Below are 17,441 nucleotides of genomic sequence, written 5' to 3'. Positions count from 1 at the left end.
TGATGACCACTGAAGTTAAGTCCCATAGTGCTCAGAGCCATTTATTTTGCAAACCAATAACAACAGAAATAATAATTCACAATCGTTCATGTCATCCCACATTACAAAAATTGGCAGCTTGTAGGAGTACATTCAACAGAGCAGTAACACTGTCTCTGTTCAAAAATGCACTATCATAAAGAAGCTATAAAAAAATTTAAAAATTAAAAAAATAAGAAGAAGAAGAGAGTACAAAATTGAAACTACCAGCAGAATGATAAAAAAAAAGCAGTCAGTAAGACATTTAAAGGAGAAACTCCCAAGTACAAACTAAAAAACAAAGTAGAGACACATGCGACCACATCAGAAAATTATATTATTATGAAATATTCCTCATTATGTGGTTCAGCAATCATTACAATCAGAAATACAAACAAGAAGAACACATGTAAGGAGCAAAGTAAAACTGTGCACTGTACAAACAGGATTGTACAAGACATAGTAAGAAAATGAATATACACTACAACAAAGAATTATAAAAATATAGATACAAGGTACCTCACTGAAGGTGCCACACAGTATATAGATAAGAACCATACTGAATATTCAAGTACCTAACAGACAAAGCAACAAGTTGCTACCAAGCATTATAGTCAAATTATAGATTAACAAACCAGTTGAGCACTAAACAAATGAGCTTAATAACAAAACAAGATGACATAAGAAGATTTTAAAGAAAAAAAAATAGCTCTCCATGAAAAAGAATGCAGATACCCAAATGTAATTACACAAGCTGAGACAGCTAAAGATCATCCAAAAATGGACAATTTTAGACTGGCCATTACAGTGATGGAAGGGGGACAGCATGTAAGTTGCTCACTATGGGACTGTCAGCCATTTTAGTGGCCTTGAAACATTGGACGATTGAGCATAGTACAGCTTTTCCTTAAAAATAAACACACTACAGATCATTTGAATGTTTACCATTTTCTGCATGTTATCTTGTATGAGTAAATATATCACAGGGTGAAGTTCACTAAGTCCCAGCACACAATGTTGTGAATTTTCTGACGTGCACATCGCAAATTATTTCTAATGTCTACAGAAGCCAAATTATAATATAAGCCTCTTTTTTTGCCTTGGGAAGAGCCTTAATGCCATAACATGTATGGAACTTGGAATGAGGATAAGCTGGTCCTAGAAGAAAGACTGGAGAGAGTATAACCTACATTTATAGTATTTGTAGATTTAGAAAAATGCTTTTCACAGTGTCAACTGGAATACATTCTTCAAAATTCTACAGGTACCAGGGATAAAATACATGGAGCAAAAGGTTAGTTACAAATTGTACAGAAACTAGACTGCAGTTATAAAAAACAATGGACATCAGAGGGAAGCACAGAATGAGTGAAGAAGGGAATGAGACAGGGTTGTAGGCTGTGTCCAATGTTATTCCACTGTGTATTCAAGTTGAGCGAGAAGAAATAGACACTTTGAGGTTTGCTAATGACTTTGTAATTTTATCCAAGTCTTCAAAGGATGTCCGAGACTGCAAAGGATTAACAAGAGCAGTTGAACAGAATGGATAGTATCTTGAAAAGAGGTTATAAAATGAACATCAACAAAAGTAACACAATAAGAACAGAATGTAGTTGAATTAAATCATGTGATGCTGAGGGAATTAAAATTAGGAAATCTGACATTAAAAGTAGTAGACGAGTTTTGCCATTTGTGTAGAAAAATAACTGAAATAACTGACGATGGCTGAAGAAGTGAGGATGCAAAATGCAGACTAGCAACCGCAAGATATTTGTTAACATTGACTATTAATTTAAATACGATAATGAAACAAGCTCAAGAAATGAATTAAAATTTATGCCACAGCCCGTACTTTAACCCGGATCCCTTGCTTACTAGGCAGGTGTGCTAACCATTACACCACTGTAGCAGTATAGGTAAGACAGCTGCAAGGACTGCCCTAGCTCAATGCCAATCCCCCCCACCCTAACAAATTTCAATTCACAGTTTTCAGAAATTTCCAGGCAGATTAAAACTGTGTGCCAGACCGAGACTTGAACTCGGGACCTTTGCCTTTCGCGGGCAAGTGCTCTACCAACTGAGCTACCCAAGCACGACTCATGCCCTATCCTTACAGCTTTACTTCTGCCAGTACCTCGTCTCCTACCTTCCAAACTTCACAGTAGCTCTCCTGTGAACCTTACAGAAGTAGCACTCCTGAAAGAAAGGATATTATGGAGACATGGCTTAACCATGGCTCCAGGCTGTGGCTAAGCCATGGCTCCGCAATATCCTTTCTTCCAGGAGTGCTAGTTCTGCAAGGTTTGCAGCAGAGCTTCTGTCAAGTTTGGAAGGTAGGAGACGAGGTACTGGTGGAATTAAAGCTGTGAGGATGGGGCGTGAGTCGTGCTTGGGTAGCTCAGTTGGTAGAGCACTTGCCCGCGAAAGGCAAAGGTCCCGAGTTCAAGTCTCTGTCCGGCACACAGTTTTAATCTGCCAGGAAGTTTCATATCAGCGCACACTCCACTGTAGAGTGAAAATTTCATTCTAGTCGCAGTTTTATGCTACAGTGGTGTAATGGCTAGCACACCTACCTAGTAAGCAAGGGGACCCGGGTTCAAGTCCTGGCCATGGCACAAATTTTAATCCATTTCTTCAACTTCTATCATTATCTTAGATAAGGTTGAGACTCAAATGTCTCTACAAAAATTTAATTATATCAGATATATAAATTTAAATGTTAGAGTCTTTTCTGCAGCCATTTGTCTGGAGTGTAGCCTTATGCACTAGTGAAAACAGTTCAGACAACAATGTGGTACAGAACCCAACTGGTGAGAAATTTGTGGCACAATGTGACTATGAGAAGTGACTGGTTGATATGACAATCCGAAGGCATAGAAGGATCATCAGTTTAGTGATGGAGGGAAGTATGGAGGGGTTACCGTATTTACTCGAATCTAAGCCGCACTCGAATCTAAGCCGCACCTGAAAAATGAGACTCGAAATCAAGGAAAAGAAATTTTCCCGAATCTTAGCCACACCTGAAATTTGAGACTCAAAATTCAAGGGGAGAGAAAAGTTTTAGGCCGCACCTCCAAATCGAAACAAAGTTGGTCCATTGTAATATGAGAGACAATTTAGGTCGAATGAATGACGATACAGCTACAGTAGTTTGGTTCGAGTCGTAGGCTTAGCAGTTAAGCTTTACCAGATAGCCATTGCTATGCGTCAGACACTCCGTCCGTATTTATATGGGTACCCTTCCTTTTTCACGTGCTTCGTCTGGTTTGAATTGATTGCTTATTTTTCTTCGATCTGATAAGTGCCGTTCTCTTTGTTGTATGTGTTTAGGTCACTCTAAGCTGAAAATGCATTACTGTACTGTGTGATGCATTGTTTGTCGCCTTCTGATAATGTGTGTTTACGACCTGTCGCCGCTCGCAGCATGGCTTGCTTTTGTGCACGCTACCGCCGCTTACAATTAAAAAACAAAAGAGAGGAATCGTCTCATTAGCGAAACAATGGCAAGAGACTGCTATTTGTTGTTACTTACACTGCTGCTTTCTTCGATAATTATCAACAAGAACCAAATAATAGACTGCGTATGATAGATGTTCTGAACGAGAGTTAAGCGAAAATTTTTCTCCGTTTGAAAATCTTTGCAGACGCCTCTTTAGTACATTACATTCTGCACAGAAATTAGAGTCATCTTAGATTTAAAAATCTAGTCAATTGCCGTGCTTCATTTCTGACTGTACCACTATTAAGCATAAGAATGATATGAATATAAACATGACATGATATGTGTATTCTTCCGCGTTTGCTGTTGTCTCACTCTAGTTTCGTAGTTTATTAAGCAGACAGGATTTAAATGAGATAGCAGCAAACATGAAACAATACATGGCAAAATGTTTATATTCGTATTATTCTTATGGTGAAGAGAATACTGCATGTGATTCACAATACATAAAAGTTCCTATTAGCAACCATCTCTTCTCACAGGTAGGAAAAAATTCAGAACGTAGAGTTGGCCATATTGACAAACATCCCAAATAGTCTTGCCAGTCGGATTTTCGTAGTACATTGAAATGATGCTACATTCGAAGATGGACAATACGGAATTTATATTTACTTTGTTGGATAATGTATGAAAACGCAGTGCTCGAAACTCGGGATGGAGAAAAAAGCTCATCTTCCACTTTTTTTTTTTTTTTTTAATTTATTTACTGACGCACACGTTTTGGCGCCCGTATTTATCCTTGTGCCTGCATAGCATGCCTGTGTAGCACTACACATATTCGACGGCAGAACTTAGTTGTGGCGGCACCTACCAACATTTTTCAGAACTTCCGCTTACTTTGCACTCGATTCTAAGCCGCAGGCAGTTTTTTGGATTACAAAAACCGGAAAAAAAGTGCGGCTTAGATTCGAGTAAATACGGTAAAATTTTTGGATAAGGCCTTGAATATAGTGAGAAAGTTCAAATACTCATAGATGTAGATTGCAGTAGTTATGCAGAGATGATGAGACTTGCACTAGTATGGAGCACTGTATCAAAGCAGAAGACAATGACAATGATAACTGCAACAACAACTGACAATAAATACATTGAAAATAAATAAATAGTACAAATTAACAGTGAACCACAGAGACGATGTATCAAGAAGATCAGCACAGCATATTTTGCTCTTAAAAGTATCTCTTATAGTGTTGGTCTAAATACAAGGGAGCTGACTTAATTGGCGTATCTTCACACTCTATTATCTTGTACAAGTACCTTATGAGGCAATGCGCCTAACACAAGTAAAGTACTCGTACTCAGGTGAAGTGAGCAATGAGGAGTGAGGATATTGAGTGAAGTAGATAACTGCACAATTTGCAGATGCCCCTCTAAAGGTTTTAGACTTATTATGGTCACCCCCCCCCCCCCCCCCCCAATGAACCATGGACCTTGCCGTTGGTGGGGAGGCTTGCGTGCCTCAGCGATACAGATGGCCGTACCGTAGGTGCAACCACAACGGAGGAGTATCTGTTGAGAGGCCAGACAAACATGTGGTTCCTGAAGAGGGGCAGCAGCCTTTTCAGTAGTTGCAGGGGCAACAGTCTGGATGATTGACTGATCTGGCCTTGTAACATTAACCAAAACGGCCTTGCTGTGCTGGTACTGCGAACGGCTGAAAGCAAGGGGAAACTACAGCCATAATTTTTCCCGAGGACATGCAGCTCTACTGTATGATTAAATGATGATGGCGTCCTCTTGGGTAAAATATACCGGAGGTAAAATAGTCCCCCATTCGGATCTCCGGGCGGGGACTACTCAGGAGGACGTCGTTATCAGGAGAAAGAAAACTGGCGTTCTACAGATCGGAGCGTGGAATGTCAGATCCCTTAATCGGGCAGGTAGGTTAGAAAATTTAAAAAGGGAAATGGATAGGTTAAAGTTAGATATAGTGGGAATTAGTGAAGTTCGGTGGCAGGAGGAACAAGACTTTTGGTCAGGTGATTACAGGGTTATAAATACAAAATCAAATAGGGGTAATGCAGGAGTAGGTTTAATAATGAATAAAAAAATAGGAGTGCGGGTTAGCTACTACAAACAGCATAGTGAACGCATTATTGTGGCCAAGATAGACACAAAGCCCATGCCTACTACAGTAGTACAAGTTTATATGCCAACTACCTCTGCAGATGATGAAGAAATAGATGAAATGTATGACGACATAAAAGAAATTATTCAGGTAGTGAAGGGAGACGAAAATTTAATAGTCATGGGTGACTGGAATTCGAGTGTAGGAAAAGGGAGAGAAGGAAACATAGTAGGTGAATATGGATTGGGGGCAAAGAATGAAAGAGGAAGCCGCCTTGTAGAATTTTGCACAGAGCATAACTTAATCATAGCCAACACTTGATTCAAGAATCATAAAAGAAGGTTATATACCTGGAAGAATCCTGGAGATACTAAAAGGTATCAGACAGATTATATAATGGTAAGACAGAGATTTAGGAACCAGGTTTTAAATTGTAAGACATTTCTTGGGGCAGATGTGGATTCTGACCACAATCTATTGGTTATGAACTGCAGATTGAAACTGAAGAAACTGCAAAAAGGTGGGTATTTAAGGAGATGGGACCTGGATAAACTGAAAGAACCAGAGGTTGTACAGAGTTTCAGGGAGAGCATAAAGGAACAATTGACAGGAATGGGGGAAAGAAATACAGTAGAAGAAGAATGGGTAGCTCTGAGGGATGAAGTAGTGAAGGCAGCAGAGGATCAAGTAGGTAAAAAGACGAGGGCTAATAGAAATCCATGGGTAACAGAAGAAATATTGAATTTAATTGATGAAAGGAGAAAATATAAAAACGCAATAAATGAAGCAGGCAAAAAGGAATACAAACGTCTCAAAAATAATATCGACAGGAAGTGCAAAATGGCTAAGCAGGGATGGCTAGAGGACAAATGTAAGGATATAGAGGCTTATCTCACTAGGGGTAAGATAGATACTGCCACAGGAAAATTAAAGAGACCTTTGGAGAGAAGAGAACCACTTGTATGAATATCAAGAGCTCAGATGGCAACCCAGTTCATAGCAAAGAAGGGAAGGCAGAAAGGTGGAAGGAGTATATAGAGGGTTTATACAAGGGCGATGTACTTGAGGACAATATTATGGAAATGGAAGAGAATGTAGATGAAGACGAAATGGGAGATAAGATACTGCGTGAAGAGTTTGACAGAGCACTGAAAGACATGAGTCGAAACAAGGCCCCGGGAGTAGACAACATTCCATTTGAACTACTGATGGCCTCGGGAGAGCCAGTCATGACAAAACTCTACCATCTGGTGAGAACAATGTATGAGACAGGCGAAATACCCTCAGACTACAAGAAGAATATAATAATTCCAATCCCAAAGAAAGCAGGTGTTGACAGATGTGAAAATTACCGAACTATCAGTTTAATAAGTCACAGCTGCAAAATACTAACGCGAATTCTTTACAGATGAATGGAAAAACTGGTAGAAGCCGACCTCGGGGAAGATCAGTTTGGATTCCGTAGAAATGTTGGAACACGTGAGGCAATACTGACCTTACGACTTATCTTAGAAGAAAGATTAAGAAAAGGCAAACCTACATTTCTAGCATTTGTAGACTTAGAGAAAGCTTTTGACAATGTTAACTGGAATACTCTCTTTCAAATTCTGAAGGTGGCAGGGGTAAAATACAGGGAGCGAAAGGCTATTTACAGTTTGTACAGAAACCAGATGGCAGTTATAAGAGTCGAGGGGCATGAAAGGGAAGCAGTGGTTGGGAAAGGAGTAAGACAGGGTTGTAGCCTCTCCCCGATGTTATTCAATCTGTATATTGAGCAAGCAGTAAAGGAAACAAAAGAAAAATTCGGAGTAGGTATTAAAATTCATGGAGAAGAAGTAAAAACTTTGAGGTTCGCCGATGACATTGTAATTCTGTCAGAGACAGCAAAGGACTTGGAAGAGCAGTTGAACGGAATGGACAGTGTCTTGAAAGGAGGATATAAGATGAACATCAACAAAAGCAAAACGAGGATAATGGAATGTAGTCAAATTAAGTCGGGTGATGCTGAGGGAATTAGATTAGGAAATGAGACACTTAAAGTAGTAAAGGAGTTTTGCTATGTAGGGAGTAAAATAACCGATGATGGTCGAAGTAGAGAGGATATAAAATGTAGACTGGCAATGGCAAGGAAAGCATTTCTCAAGAAGAGGAATTTGTTAACATCGAGTATAGATTTAAGTGTCAGGAAGTCGTTTCTGAAAGTATTTGTATGGAGTGTAGCCATGTATGGAAGTGAAACATGGACGATAACTAGTTTGGACAAGAAGAGAATAGAAGCTTTCGAAATATGGTGCTACAGAAGAATGCTGAAGATAAGGTGGGTAGATCACGTAACTAATGAGGAGGTATTGAATAGGATTGGGGAGAAGAGAAGTTTGTGGCACAACTTGACTAGAAGAAGGGATCGGTTGGTAGGACATGTTTTGAGGCATCAAGGGATCACTAATTTAGCATTGGAGGGCAGTGTGGAGGGTAAAAATCGTAGAGGGAGACCAAGAGACGAATACACTAAGCAGATTCAGAAGGATGTAGGTTGCAGTAGATACTGGGAGATGAAGAAGCTTGCACAGGATAGAGTAGCATGGAGAGCTGCATCAAACCAGTCTCAGGACTGAAGATGACAACAACAACAACATGGTCACCCCAATACATTTATTCCTTTATTATTATTATTATTATTATTATTATTGCAGCTGACAATATAAATCAGGTTTAACTCATAATTTTCAAGAAGAGCTCACCTCCTTGTTCAGAATTCACAGTGGAGTTATCTATTCGGATGCAAAGATATTCAACAAGCTCCTACATAATATAAAGCAGGAACTGAGACTTCCTGTCACTTAAAAAGAAAATTTAAAATATAACTCTTGAGATAGCTGTTCTGCGAATTATGTATTTTTTTTAATTCAAGGATTGAAGATTTCTCTTAGCAGCATTCCAGGTAGTACTGTTCATTGGAAAGTTGCACAACACATAGCAGTGCACCGTGAACAGACCTCTGTTCGCATAGCTGTAGTATTTTTCTTGAAAAATACCAATGTAATCAAGTATATAAGTTATGAATACATGATAAACAGGAGCTATTTAATATAACTGTGGTAGCACCAGTCGTTTTACAATGAATGAATATTTCACTCTGCAGCAGACTGTGCACTTAAATGTAAATTCCTGGCAGATCACACCTGTGTGCCACCTGGGACTTGAACCCTGGACATTTAACTTTCACAAGCAGCTACCCGAGAACCACTCAAGAGCCCATCCTCACAGCTTTACTTCCACCAGTACCTCATCTCCTACTTTCCAAATGTCACAAAAGAGATGAGGTGCTGGAGGAAGAAAAGCTGTGAAGACGTGTCGTGAGTCATGCTTGAGTAACTCAGTTGGTAGAGCACTTTCCTGAGAAAGGCAACGGTCCTTAGTTTAAATCACTTTCTAGGACACAGTTTTAATCTGCCAGAAAGTTTCATGTCAACATACACACCTTCGCAGAGTGAAATTTCATTCTGGAAACAGTTCCCCAGGCTGAAGCTCAGCCATGTCTCTGCACTACCCTTTCTTCAAGCAGTGCTAGTCCCACAACTTCTGCAGGAGAACAATTTGCTGAGTAATTATCTTTATCCATTTTCTTTTTCAATATTTTTTCACATACCTGGTTCCCTCTTTAATAATTCCAAATATATAGAGTTCATTTCATTTGGATTAATATCTCCAGAGAGATGCCCAGCTGGAATCTGTGGGAAAAGAAACAGTGAGAAAAAGTATACATAGATCTATTAAAATTTCTTAAAACAACAATTACTTCAATATTAGCTGAACTGGTAACATTTATTCGACAGTAAATATATAGCTTAATACTGTTTGCATGCATATTTTGGATAAATAATATTACAGTATTACAATGAAAGTATGTTTTAAGTTTTATATCAAGATTTTCAATCAACTTACATCAAGAGAGTTAAGTTTCTGCACTTGATCAATAATAAGTGATCTAAGAGGTGATATAATTATTGTGACTCCTGGATCAATAAGTGCTGGTAACTGATAGCAGAGAGACTTCCCTCCACCAGTTGGCATCAGGACAAAACAGTCATGACCCAGCAGAGATGCATTAATTGCTTGCAGCTGGTTTGGACGAAATTTGTGCAGACCGAATGTCTGACGGAAAACCTGTGAAAGATGAATACAAGTAATATAATTTCTGTAGACTGTTTTCATCATGGATGGCGACATTAACTAATCCACAAATGACAAGGAAAGCTTGTCATGATTCAAGGGTAAAAATAAAAATTTTGCTGTATAACAGCATTCACAGTGTAATGAAACTTAATAAAATATTTAAACTGTTTGGTGGTTTAAAAACAAATCCAAACCTCTGCCTTTTGACAGCAATGCTCAGATCATCCAAATCTCCTAAGCAGGGTCAAATTCAAAATTTTAAGGTACTAGAGACATAATGGAAGATGGAAGCTCTGATAGCATAACTGAAAAAGAAGTGCCTGAGGATCATGGATAATAATGGAAGAGTTGTGGAGGAAATGCATGAGCTCAAAAAGATTTGGAAGGAGTACTTTGAAGATCTGTTGAATGCCGCCAAGCGGGTAACTAACAGCGATGGAGAGCCTAAGGCAGCAGACGATGATAATAGTGGGGAAATTGATGATCTAACTTGGAATGAAGTGGAAGAAGCCATAAAGAGGATGAAAGGGGGCAAGGCACCAGGTTGGGACGAAGTAACAGTGGATATGATACGAGCAGCAGGAGAAGTAGGAACCCAGTGGCTATACAGAGTGCTGAGGGTGGTGTGGAAGGAGAACAGAATTCCTGAGGATTGGAAGAAAGGAATTATAGTCCCGATCTTCAAGAAAGGGGATAAAAGGAGATGTGAGAACTACAGAGGAATCACCCTGCTATGCCACTGTGGAAAAATCTATGAAAAGATCCTGGAGAAGAGAATAAGAAGCAGTATTGAAAGTAGACTGCAAGAGGAGCAGTATGGTTTCAGACCGGGAAGATCAACAACGGACCTCATATTTGCGGTAAGGCAACTGCAGGAAAGGCACTATGAGTACGGGAAGGACTTAATCATGGCCTTTTTAGATATTGAGAAGGCGTATGACAGTATCTGTAGGGACAAGCTCTGGGATGTGCTGAACGCAAAAGGGATAGATGAAGAGATAACACGAAAAGTCAGAAAAATGTATGAGGGAAGTGAGAGTTGTGTGAAAGTGGGGAGGGAATGTACTGCATGGTTCAAGCTGGAAAATGGGCTGCGACAGGGAAGTGCACTTTCGCCTTTATTGTTTATTATTGTTATGGATGAAATCCTACAGCAAGTGTCAGATGCAATTGGAGATCATAAAATGAAAGCAGTGCTTTCTGCCGATGACCTGATGTTATGGGGAAATTGCGAGAAGGAGGTGCAAGAGCAGTTAGATGCATGGGAGGCAACGGCAGCACAATATGGAATGCATTTCTCTGCAAAGAAAAGTGAAATAATTGTCACAACAAGGAAGACGAATAGGCCAAATGTGGATATAACTTGTGGAGGGGAAAAACTACAAGTGGTAGAGAACTTCAAGTACCTGGGAAGCGTGATTGAAAGTAAGGGGGGAAACGCAATGGAAATAAATGAAAGGTGCAGAAAAGCAGGGCAGTTCTACAAATGCATTAGGGGGCTTATTTGGAGCAAGGAGGTGCCACAGAAATCCAAGGGAATTATATACCGAACCTACTTTGTCCCCATATTGGCATACGGAAGTGAGACATGGGTAATGCACAAAAGCGACAAAAGTAGAATACAGGCTAGCGAAATGAAGTTCCAGAGGAGCAGGTTGGGTGTAACAAGACAAGACAGATTGCGAAATGTGTATGTGAGGGAAAGACTAAAGGAGGAACCAGTACAGGACAGGATAGAAAAATCAAGACTGCAGTGGTACGGACACATGAAGAGAATGGATGAGGGAAGAATTCCAAAGAGGATGTTTGATCTGCAACTGGAGGGGAAGAGGCCCAGAGGAAGACCAAGAGATAGATGGGTGAAGGGAGTGAAGGAATGTGTGACGAGAAGAGGAGAGAACTGGACGAAGGTGGAAAGACAGAACACGATGGAGAGGCTTGTGTTCCTGACAGACCCAGCCAGTGGCTGGAAACTGTCCAAGATGATGATGATTAATTTTTGTCTACAAGCACAACATAAAATTCTACAATTTACAGTCATTGGAAAAACTTTAATTTAGGATGAAACATAAGTTTTGGGAGATATTGAAAAGTATCATAATTGGAGGAAAACAAACTCTACACAGCCACACTATTACAACTGAAAAAAATAATAATATTTTTAACTTTTTCAAATCCAATCCAATTGCCAGATCTTTACCCTTAAAATAAGTTGTAAACTTTTTCTCAACATAAAAGATCAATTACAATGTATTTACAGTTATATTCACATCAATACACAGTAATCAAAATATGGAGGTGTTTCTTCAACTAATTATTTTCAAGATTCACATATAAAGATGATATCTAAAAATACAATTGAAAATCCAAGATGGAATAATGGCAATAATATAAAAAAAGTAGATTGCTACCCAGCATATAGCCGAGACGGTGAGTCGCAGACAGCACAACAAAATGACTGGATAACAAGTAAGCTTTCAACCAAATTGGCCTTTCTCCGAATTAGACAACACACACACACACACACACACACACACACATACACAAATGTTTCTCCCACATCCATGACCACTCAAGACGGTTAGTTTGGAAAGTTTTGCATAACACTGTCTAGACAGAAAGAAGAAATGCAGTCAGTAAACTTCTGATGGGCACAAAACAACCATGTCATACAAAAAGTGTGAAAACAAATACATACTTTTAACATTTCATTTGAGTGTGGGAAGCCAACCCCATCAAATTCTCCAGTAATGCCATCATTCTTCAAATTACTGTGAAACTGTCCTGTGCTTTGTTTGTTTGAAGTAACTGTCTTCTTTGGAGTGAATTTATTTGGGTGTGTGTTGTGGTACAAGGCTGAATTATAATTGATATTTCCACTGGAATCAGCATATTTTGTGGCATGATTTGATTTAGGCACTGTAAAAAAATAAATAAATAAAAAATAAAAAAATACACCACAGTTAAAAGACGTATTCTCAGTGTCAAATATTTCAAAATTTGTTTTGCACATGCAAATTGCAGATGTTGTCCTATTTATTTTCCACGTGTTTCAAGTACTTTTTAACCTAATTTGCCTCAGTAAACCGAGCAACTAAGATCTCTAGTAAAGCTGAATACATATGGGACATTTTATCTGCACAAAAAAATTACCTATGTTTTTCAGTTTGGTCTAAAAAATTACATTCTACTCCAGCAATTAAGCAGCAATTTGGAAATGCTATGACAGTTCTTCATCAAAATTACATTGTTTCCTTTCCTGTAATTGCCTAATTAGGCTGCTGCCCCGTAATAAAAAACATAAATATTAGCTAGAGTTCTAAAGACAAGGTAGACATTAACTAAAAAAAGAAAAAAATGATCACATTGCATTACAACATCCATGTCACACAATACAATATTTATTAGACAGCTTATTTCCCTCATCTTCCATTCATTTCACTTCTCAAAGGTACCAAATTATAATAGCACAAGATCACTTGACGTTTGTCATTGGATTCACTAACTTATAATAGAGCATGTGTACAAGATATGAAAATTGTTAATAATTAACTGAATTTTCCATTAAAACTTGACAGGACATGACAATATTCAAAAGGAAACAATTTTCAGATGTTCTGAAAAATATTATTTATTTACTCACATATAAGCTTTTGGCATCTAACACCAAATACTGATGAAGCCATAAAGTGTCAGAAGCTGGTGTGTGAATAAATAAATAATATTTTGCAGAACATCTGAAAATTATTTCCTTTTTAATATTATAATTAATCATTTCACACATCATATCAATTAAATCTTGAATATTTTTTATTTAAAGTTAATCATTAACTATAACCCTCATCTACCTCACAGGTCGCTTTTACTGCTATTTAGAATGACCTAACTATTTTTTCTGCCATCTGAGGAAGAAAGATGTGGTTCTGAAAGTTTGACTTTACATAATTGATATTTTGAGTATTGATGTCAGCTGTACTGGATTCTGCAGCCCGCCAGTTATGTCTCAGCCAATTCCATTTATCTTAACATAAATTCTACAACTCTGTATTTGTTTTTCTCTGCTTCCTAGAACCAGTTACATTGTATGAGTGTCATAGGTTGCTAACACAATTGTGTCTCTTTCAAACAACATTACTGTAATTATCACTAAAAATGGTTTAAAATATCAAACATTTAAATAGATTATTTGCCATAAATAAAGGATCAATGTAACAAAAAGAGTTTGGATGTTTATTAATTACATACGAAGTGGTGACACCAGTTAAGAGTATAATGAAACAGTCAAAACAGCAGTTACAACAGCAACGAGCAGAAATGGAACAATTGCAGCAAAACTTACAGCACCTGCAACAACCGATACAACAGCAGTGGCATCAGTTACTGTGCTATCTGCAGTGGAAGCACATGGAGAATAAGACCACACTGCAATAGTGACACAAGGAGCAGCTTCGAACATGGCCCGAAGCAGAGGGATCACCTATGGCACCGCTAAAAAAGTCACCGCAGCCGCACGGCCAGGAAACCGCATGTTTGGATACCATGGCAGTCCCTGCCAGGCCCCTACCGGCAGCCAACACCAGTACTGCCTGTGCCCCTAGTACAGTCCAGCCTGTGCCTACCTGCAGCCATCAGGTCGATGAGTCCGATTAGACTGCAGCTAGCTCATGAGAATTGTCCTGGAACTGCAAGTGAACTGTGTGGCACTGAAAACACCACCCCTCTGGATGGATTATCCTTCACTTTGGTTCACACCAATCGAAAGCTATTTCGTCCCTGCTGGGACAACACAAGCCTCGACCAAAGACACATATGGTGACACTATTGACAGGTGCTCCAGCGTTGTAATCACACACCTGCTTGCTTCCAGAAAATATGAGTTACTAAAAGGCAAACTCATTTGGCCGTTTTCTCTCTCTGACAGGCAACACTTAAGCCAATTGTAGAGCAGGGAGGAAACTGGTGATAGGTACTCACCATAATTACTGCAACACCTCTGCATCTTGCCTCACAAGACATCCCGGACCCACTCTTACAACCTCGCTTGCTAGAGATCCATCGCAATCTGCTCTCAGTAACACAAGAGATGAACTTGAGTAAGCTGGCAGAGATCATGGACACAGTATCTGAGCTCACCGTCGACTGGATGACACCACCTTGCATCTTGGCAAGTTGACACAGAAGGCTGCAGCCGTTGGTGTATACAAATGATGAGACCGCACATTGTCACTTGGGTGATGTACTGCACACTCCTCATCCTCGCCGAACTGGAACCAGTGTTTCTAACATCATCATTTAGTGACATGGCACATTAGGTTCAGGTCGCTGTGTTCTTGGGCAGGAAACACGAACGGCAGCCACCCACGCCTGGTGGCAAGTCTGCTAGCAGTACTGGACCAGGCAACAATTGCAATGTTTAGTGGTAATGGACAGACCCATTAAGGTGCAGCTTCTTGTGGATACTGGATCAGCTGTGTGTGTGTGTGTGTGTGTGTGTGTGTGTGTGTGTGTGTGTGTGGTTTTTTTTTTCCAAAGTGCCTTTTGTGGCAACTGTGCACAAGTTACAACTTAGAAGCTGCAAATGGTTTGCTCATAGTTACATATGGACTCGTAACTTTAAATTTGAACATCGGTTTACGAAGGTCATTCGACTGGAGTTTTACAGTCACAGACGTGACCTGTGCTGAAATCACTGGCTCACCACCTAAATGAATTTCCAACTGTCATGCAGCCCGTCAGTGTGTCTTCATTGCCTTGCCACTCAACAACGCATCACTTTTTCCCAAGGCGCAGTGGCTGGTCCCCGACAAACTGCACATCACAAAAGCAGAATTCGACAGAACATTCCAAGCAGGCATGGCACAGCCATTGGAAAGCAACTGAGCCTCTGTCCTTCAACTAGTACCAAAGAAACCAGATGGCTGCAGCCCCTGTGGCAACTGTACAACACTCAATGCATGGACAATTGTTGCAAGGTATTCTGTGCGCCACCTCAGAGATTTTGCTTGCCAACTGGCAGGGCACACCGTTTTTTCAATGTTGATCTAATGAAAGCCTACAACCAACAACCACAGCAAAAGATGATATCCATAAAGCTGCAGTAACTATGCCCTTTTGACTGTTTGAATCATCAAACATGTCGTATGGCTTGCAGAATGCAAAACAAACTTTTTAGGACTTTACTGACGAAGATTTCCAGGGACTGGGCTTCTGCTTTGCCTACAATAATGATGTGTTGCTGGCATCATCATCATCAGAAGAACATGAAATACATACCCACGCTTAGTTTTCCTAAGATTTGCTGACTACAGAATCCTCACAAATCCAGCTAAAGGTGTCAACAATGCTAAAGAAGGGATGTTTCTTATATTTCAGGCCTCTGCTATTGGTACGTACCTGCCTGCCGAGCAAATCCCCACACTTCCAACTTACCTGGTCTTGAAGACAAAGAGCCAAGTGTGTGTCTACCTGTGGATGATTAATTTTTACCATTATTTTTTACTCCCAGCTGCCGAAGCCCAGGCGTCTTTCCATACCATTGTCACAAGCCCCGAAGGGCATGGTTCCACACCTGTCACTTGGACTGATGAACTGCAAGCAACATTTGAAGCTGCCAAATGAACCTCAAGCAAGGTAACCACCTTGCACATCTGATCCCTGGCACTCTACTAGAAATTATCTCAGACCTCTCTTCCTGCACTATCAGTGCTGTGCTACAGCAGAACGTAAAAGGACACTAGCAACTTTCGGGTTTCTTCTCCAAGAAGATCACAGAGAAGCATCATTCCTGGCTACTATTTTACAAAGAACTGTCAGCAGCCTATGAAGCAGTTAGACACTTCAGATAAAAGGTGGAAAGGTATGCCTTCACTATATACACAGACTATCGGCCAGTGACATTTGTGTTTTCCCAGCCACGAAATAACTACCCCCTGTGGAAATGAACTACCTAAATTTTATTTTGAAATTTACAACAGAATTTCAGCAAACAAACGGTTTGAAAAATTTCACTGTTAATGCTCTGTGAATTTTGTCAAACTGTCAGCGGCACAAAATGATGATGCAGAGTTGAAGGAGCTGTTGACAGGCAAGATGGCTCCGCAGTGTTGCATGCCTCTGCCAGGCACTAAGGAGCTGATATACAATGACAAGACAGTAGATGAACAGCAGCTATATGTACCTGCTCTTATACAATGACTGGTCTTCAATTCTCTACATGGGCCCAGCCATCTGGGAATTTGTGCTACAAGCACACTAGTAATGCAGTTTTGCGTGGCCCTGTATACACAGAAGGACTGATGTACATGGACTCAGACCTGCAATGCCTGTCAGACATGCAAAATAACATGGCATGTACGAGCTCCACCCATAAATTTTTACATCCCAGACACACACTTCTCAAACGTCCACCTGGACTTTGTAAGACCATTTCCAGCTGCCCATAACTGTCAGTACCGTCTCACGGTGATCGGAAGGTACACTAGGCAGCCTGAGGTAACTGGGAACACAAACTACTGAAAACGTCATGTGCAAATGTCTTTCGTGTAATGCCTCAATTGTGTGGGATACATCTGACAAGGGCTTCACCATATCACAGAGTGACACCCTTCCAGTAGTGCTGTCAGACTGCACAGTGCATTAAAAGATGACTTGAAGACCTCCCTAGCGAAGCTGGTGCATGGC

At 40.0% G+C, this 17,441-nt stretch overlaps 1 protein-coding gene across 3 annotated transcripts in view; it reads right to left on the bottom strand.

Moving 5' to 3' along the window:
- LOC126094677 (Bloom syndrome protein homolog) overlaps window positions 1-17,441 on the bottom strand; it is a 207,352-nt gene that overhangs the window by 118,930 nt on the left and 70,981 nt on the right. For all 3 annotated transcript variants that reach the window (XM_049909187.1, XM_049909188.1, XM_049909189.1), the window contains 3 exons: window positions 12,460-12,680; window positions 9,531-9,752; window positions 9,235-9,316 (listed from right to left, as the gene is read on the bottom strand). In XM_049909187.1, coding sequence (XP_049765144.1) covers window positions 9,235-9,316; window positions 9,531-9,752; window positions 12,460-12,680 — 525 coding nt within the window. The remainder of the gene's footprint in view (window positions 1-9,234; window positions 9,317-9,530; window positions 9,753-12,459; window positions 12,681-17,441) is intronic.

This window comes from Schistocerca cancellata, chromosome 8 (assembly GCF_023864275.1).
Source record: "Schistocerca cancellata isolate TAMUIC-IGC-003103 chromosome 8, iqSchCanc2.1, whole genome shotgun sequence".
Taxonomy (NCBI): domain Eukaryota; kingdom Metazoa; phylum Arthropoda; class Insecta; order Orthoptera; family Acrididae; genus Schistocerca; species Schistocerca cancellata.
This window is presented reverse-complemented; position numbering and strand designations above follow the sequence as displayed.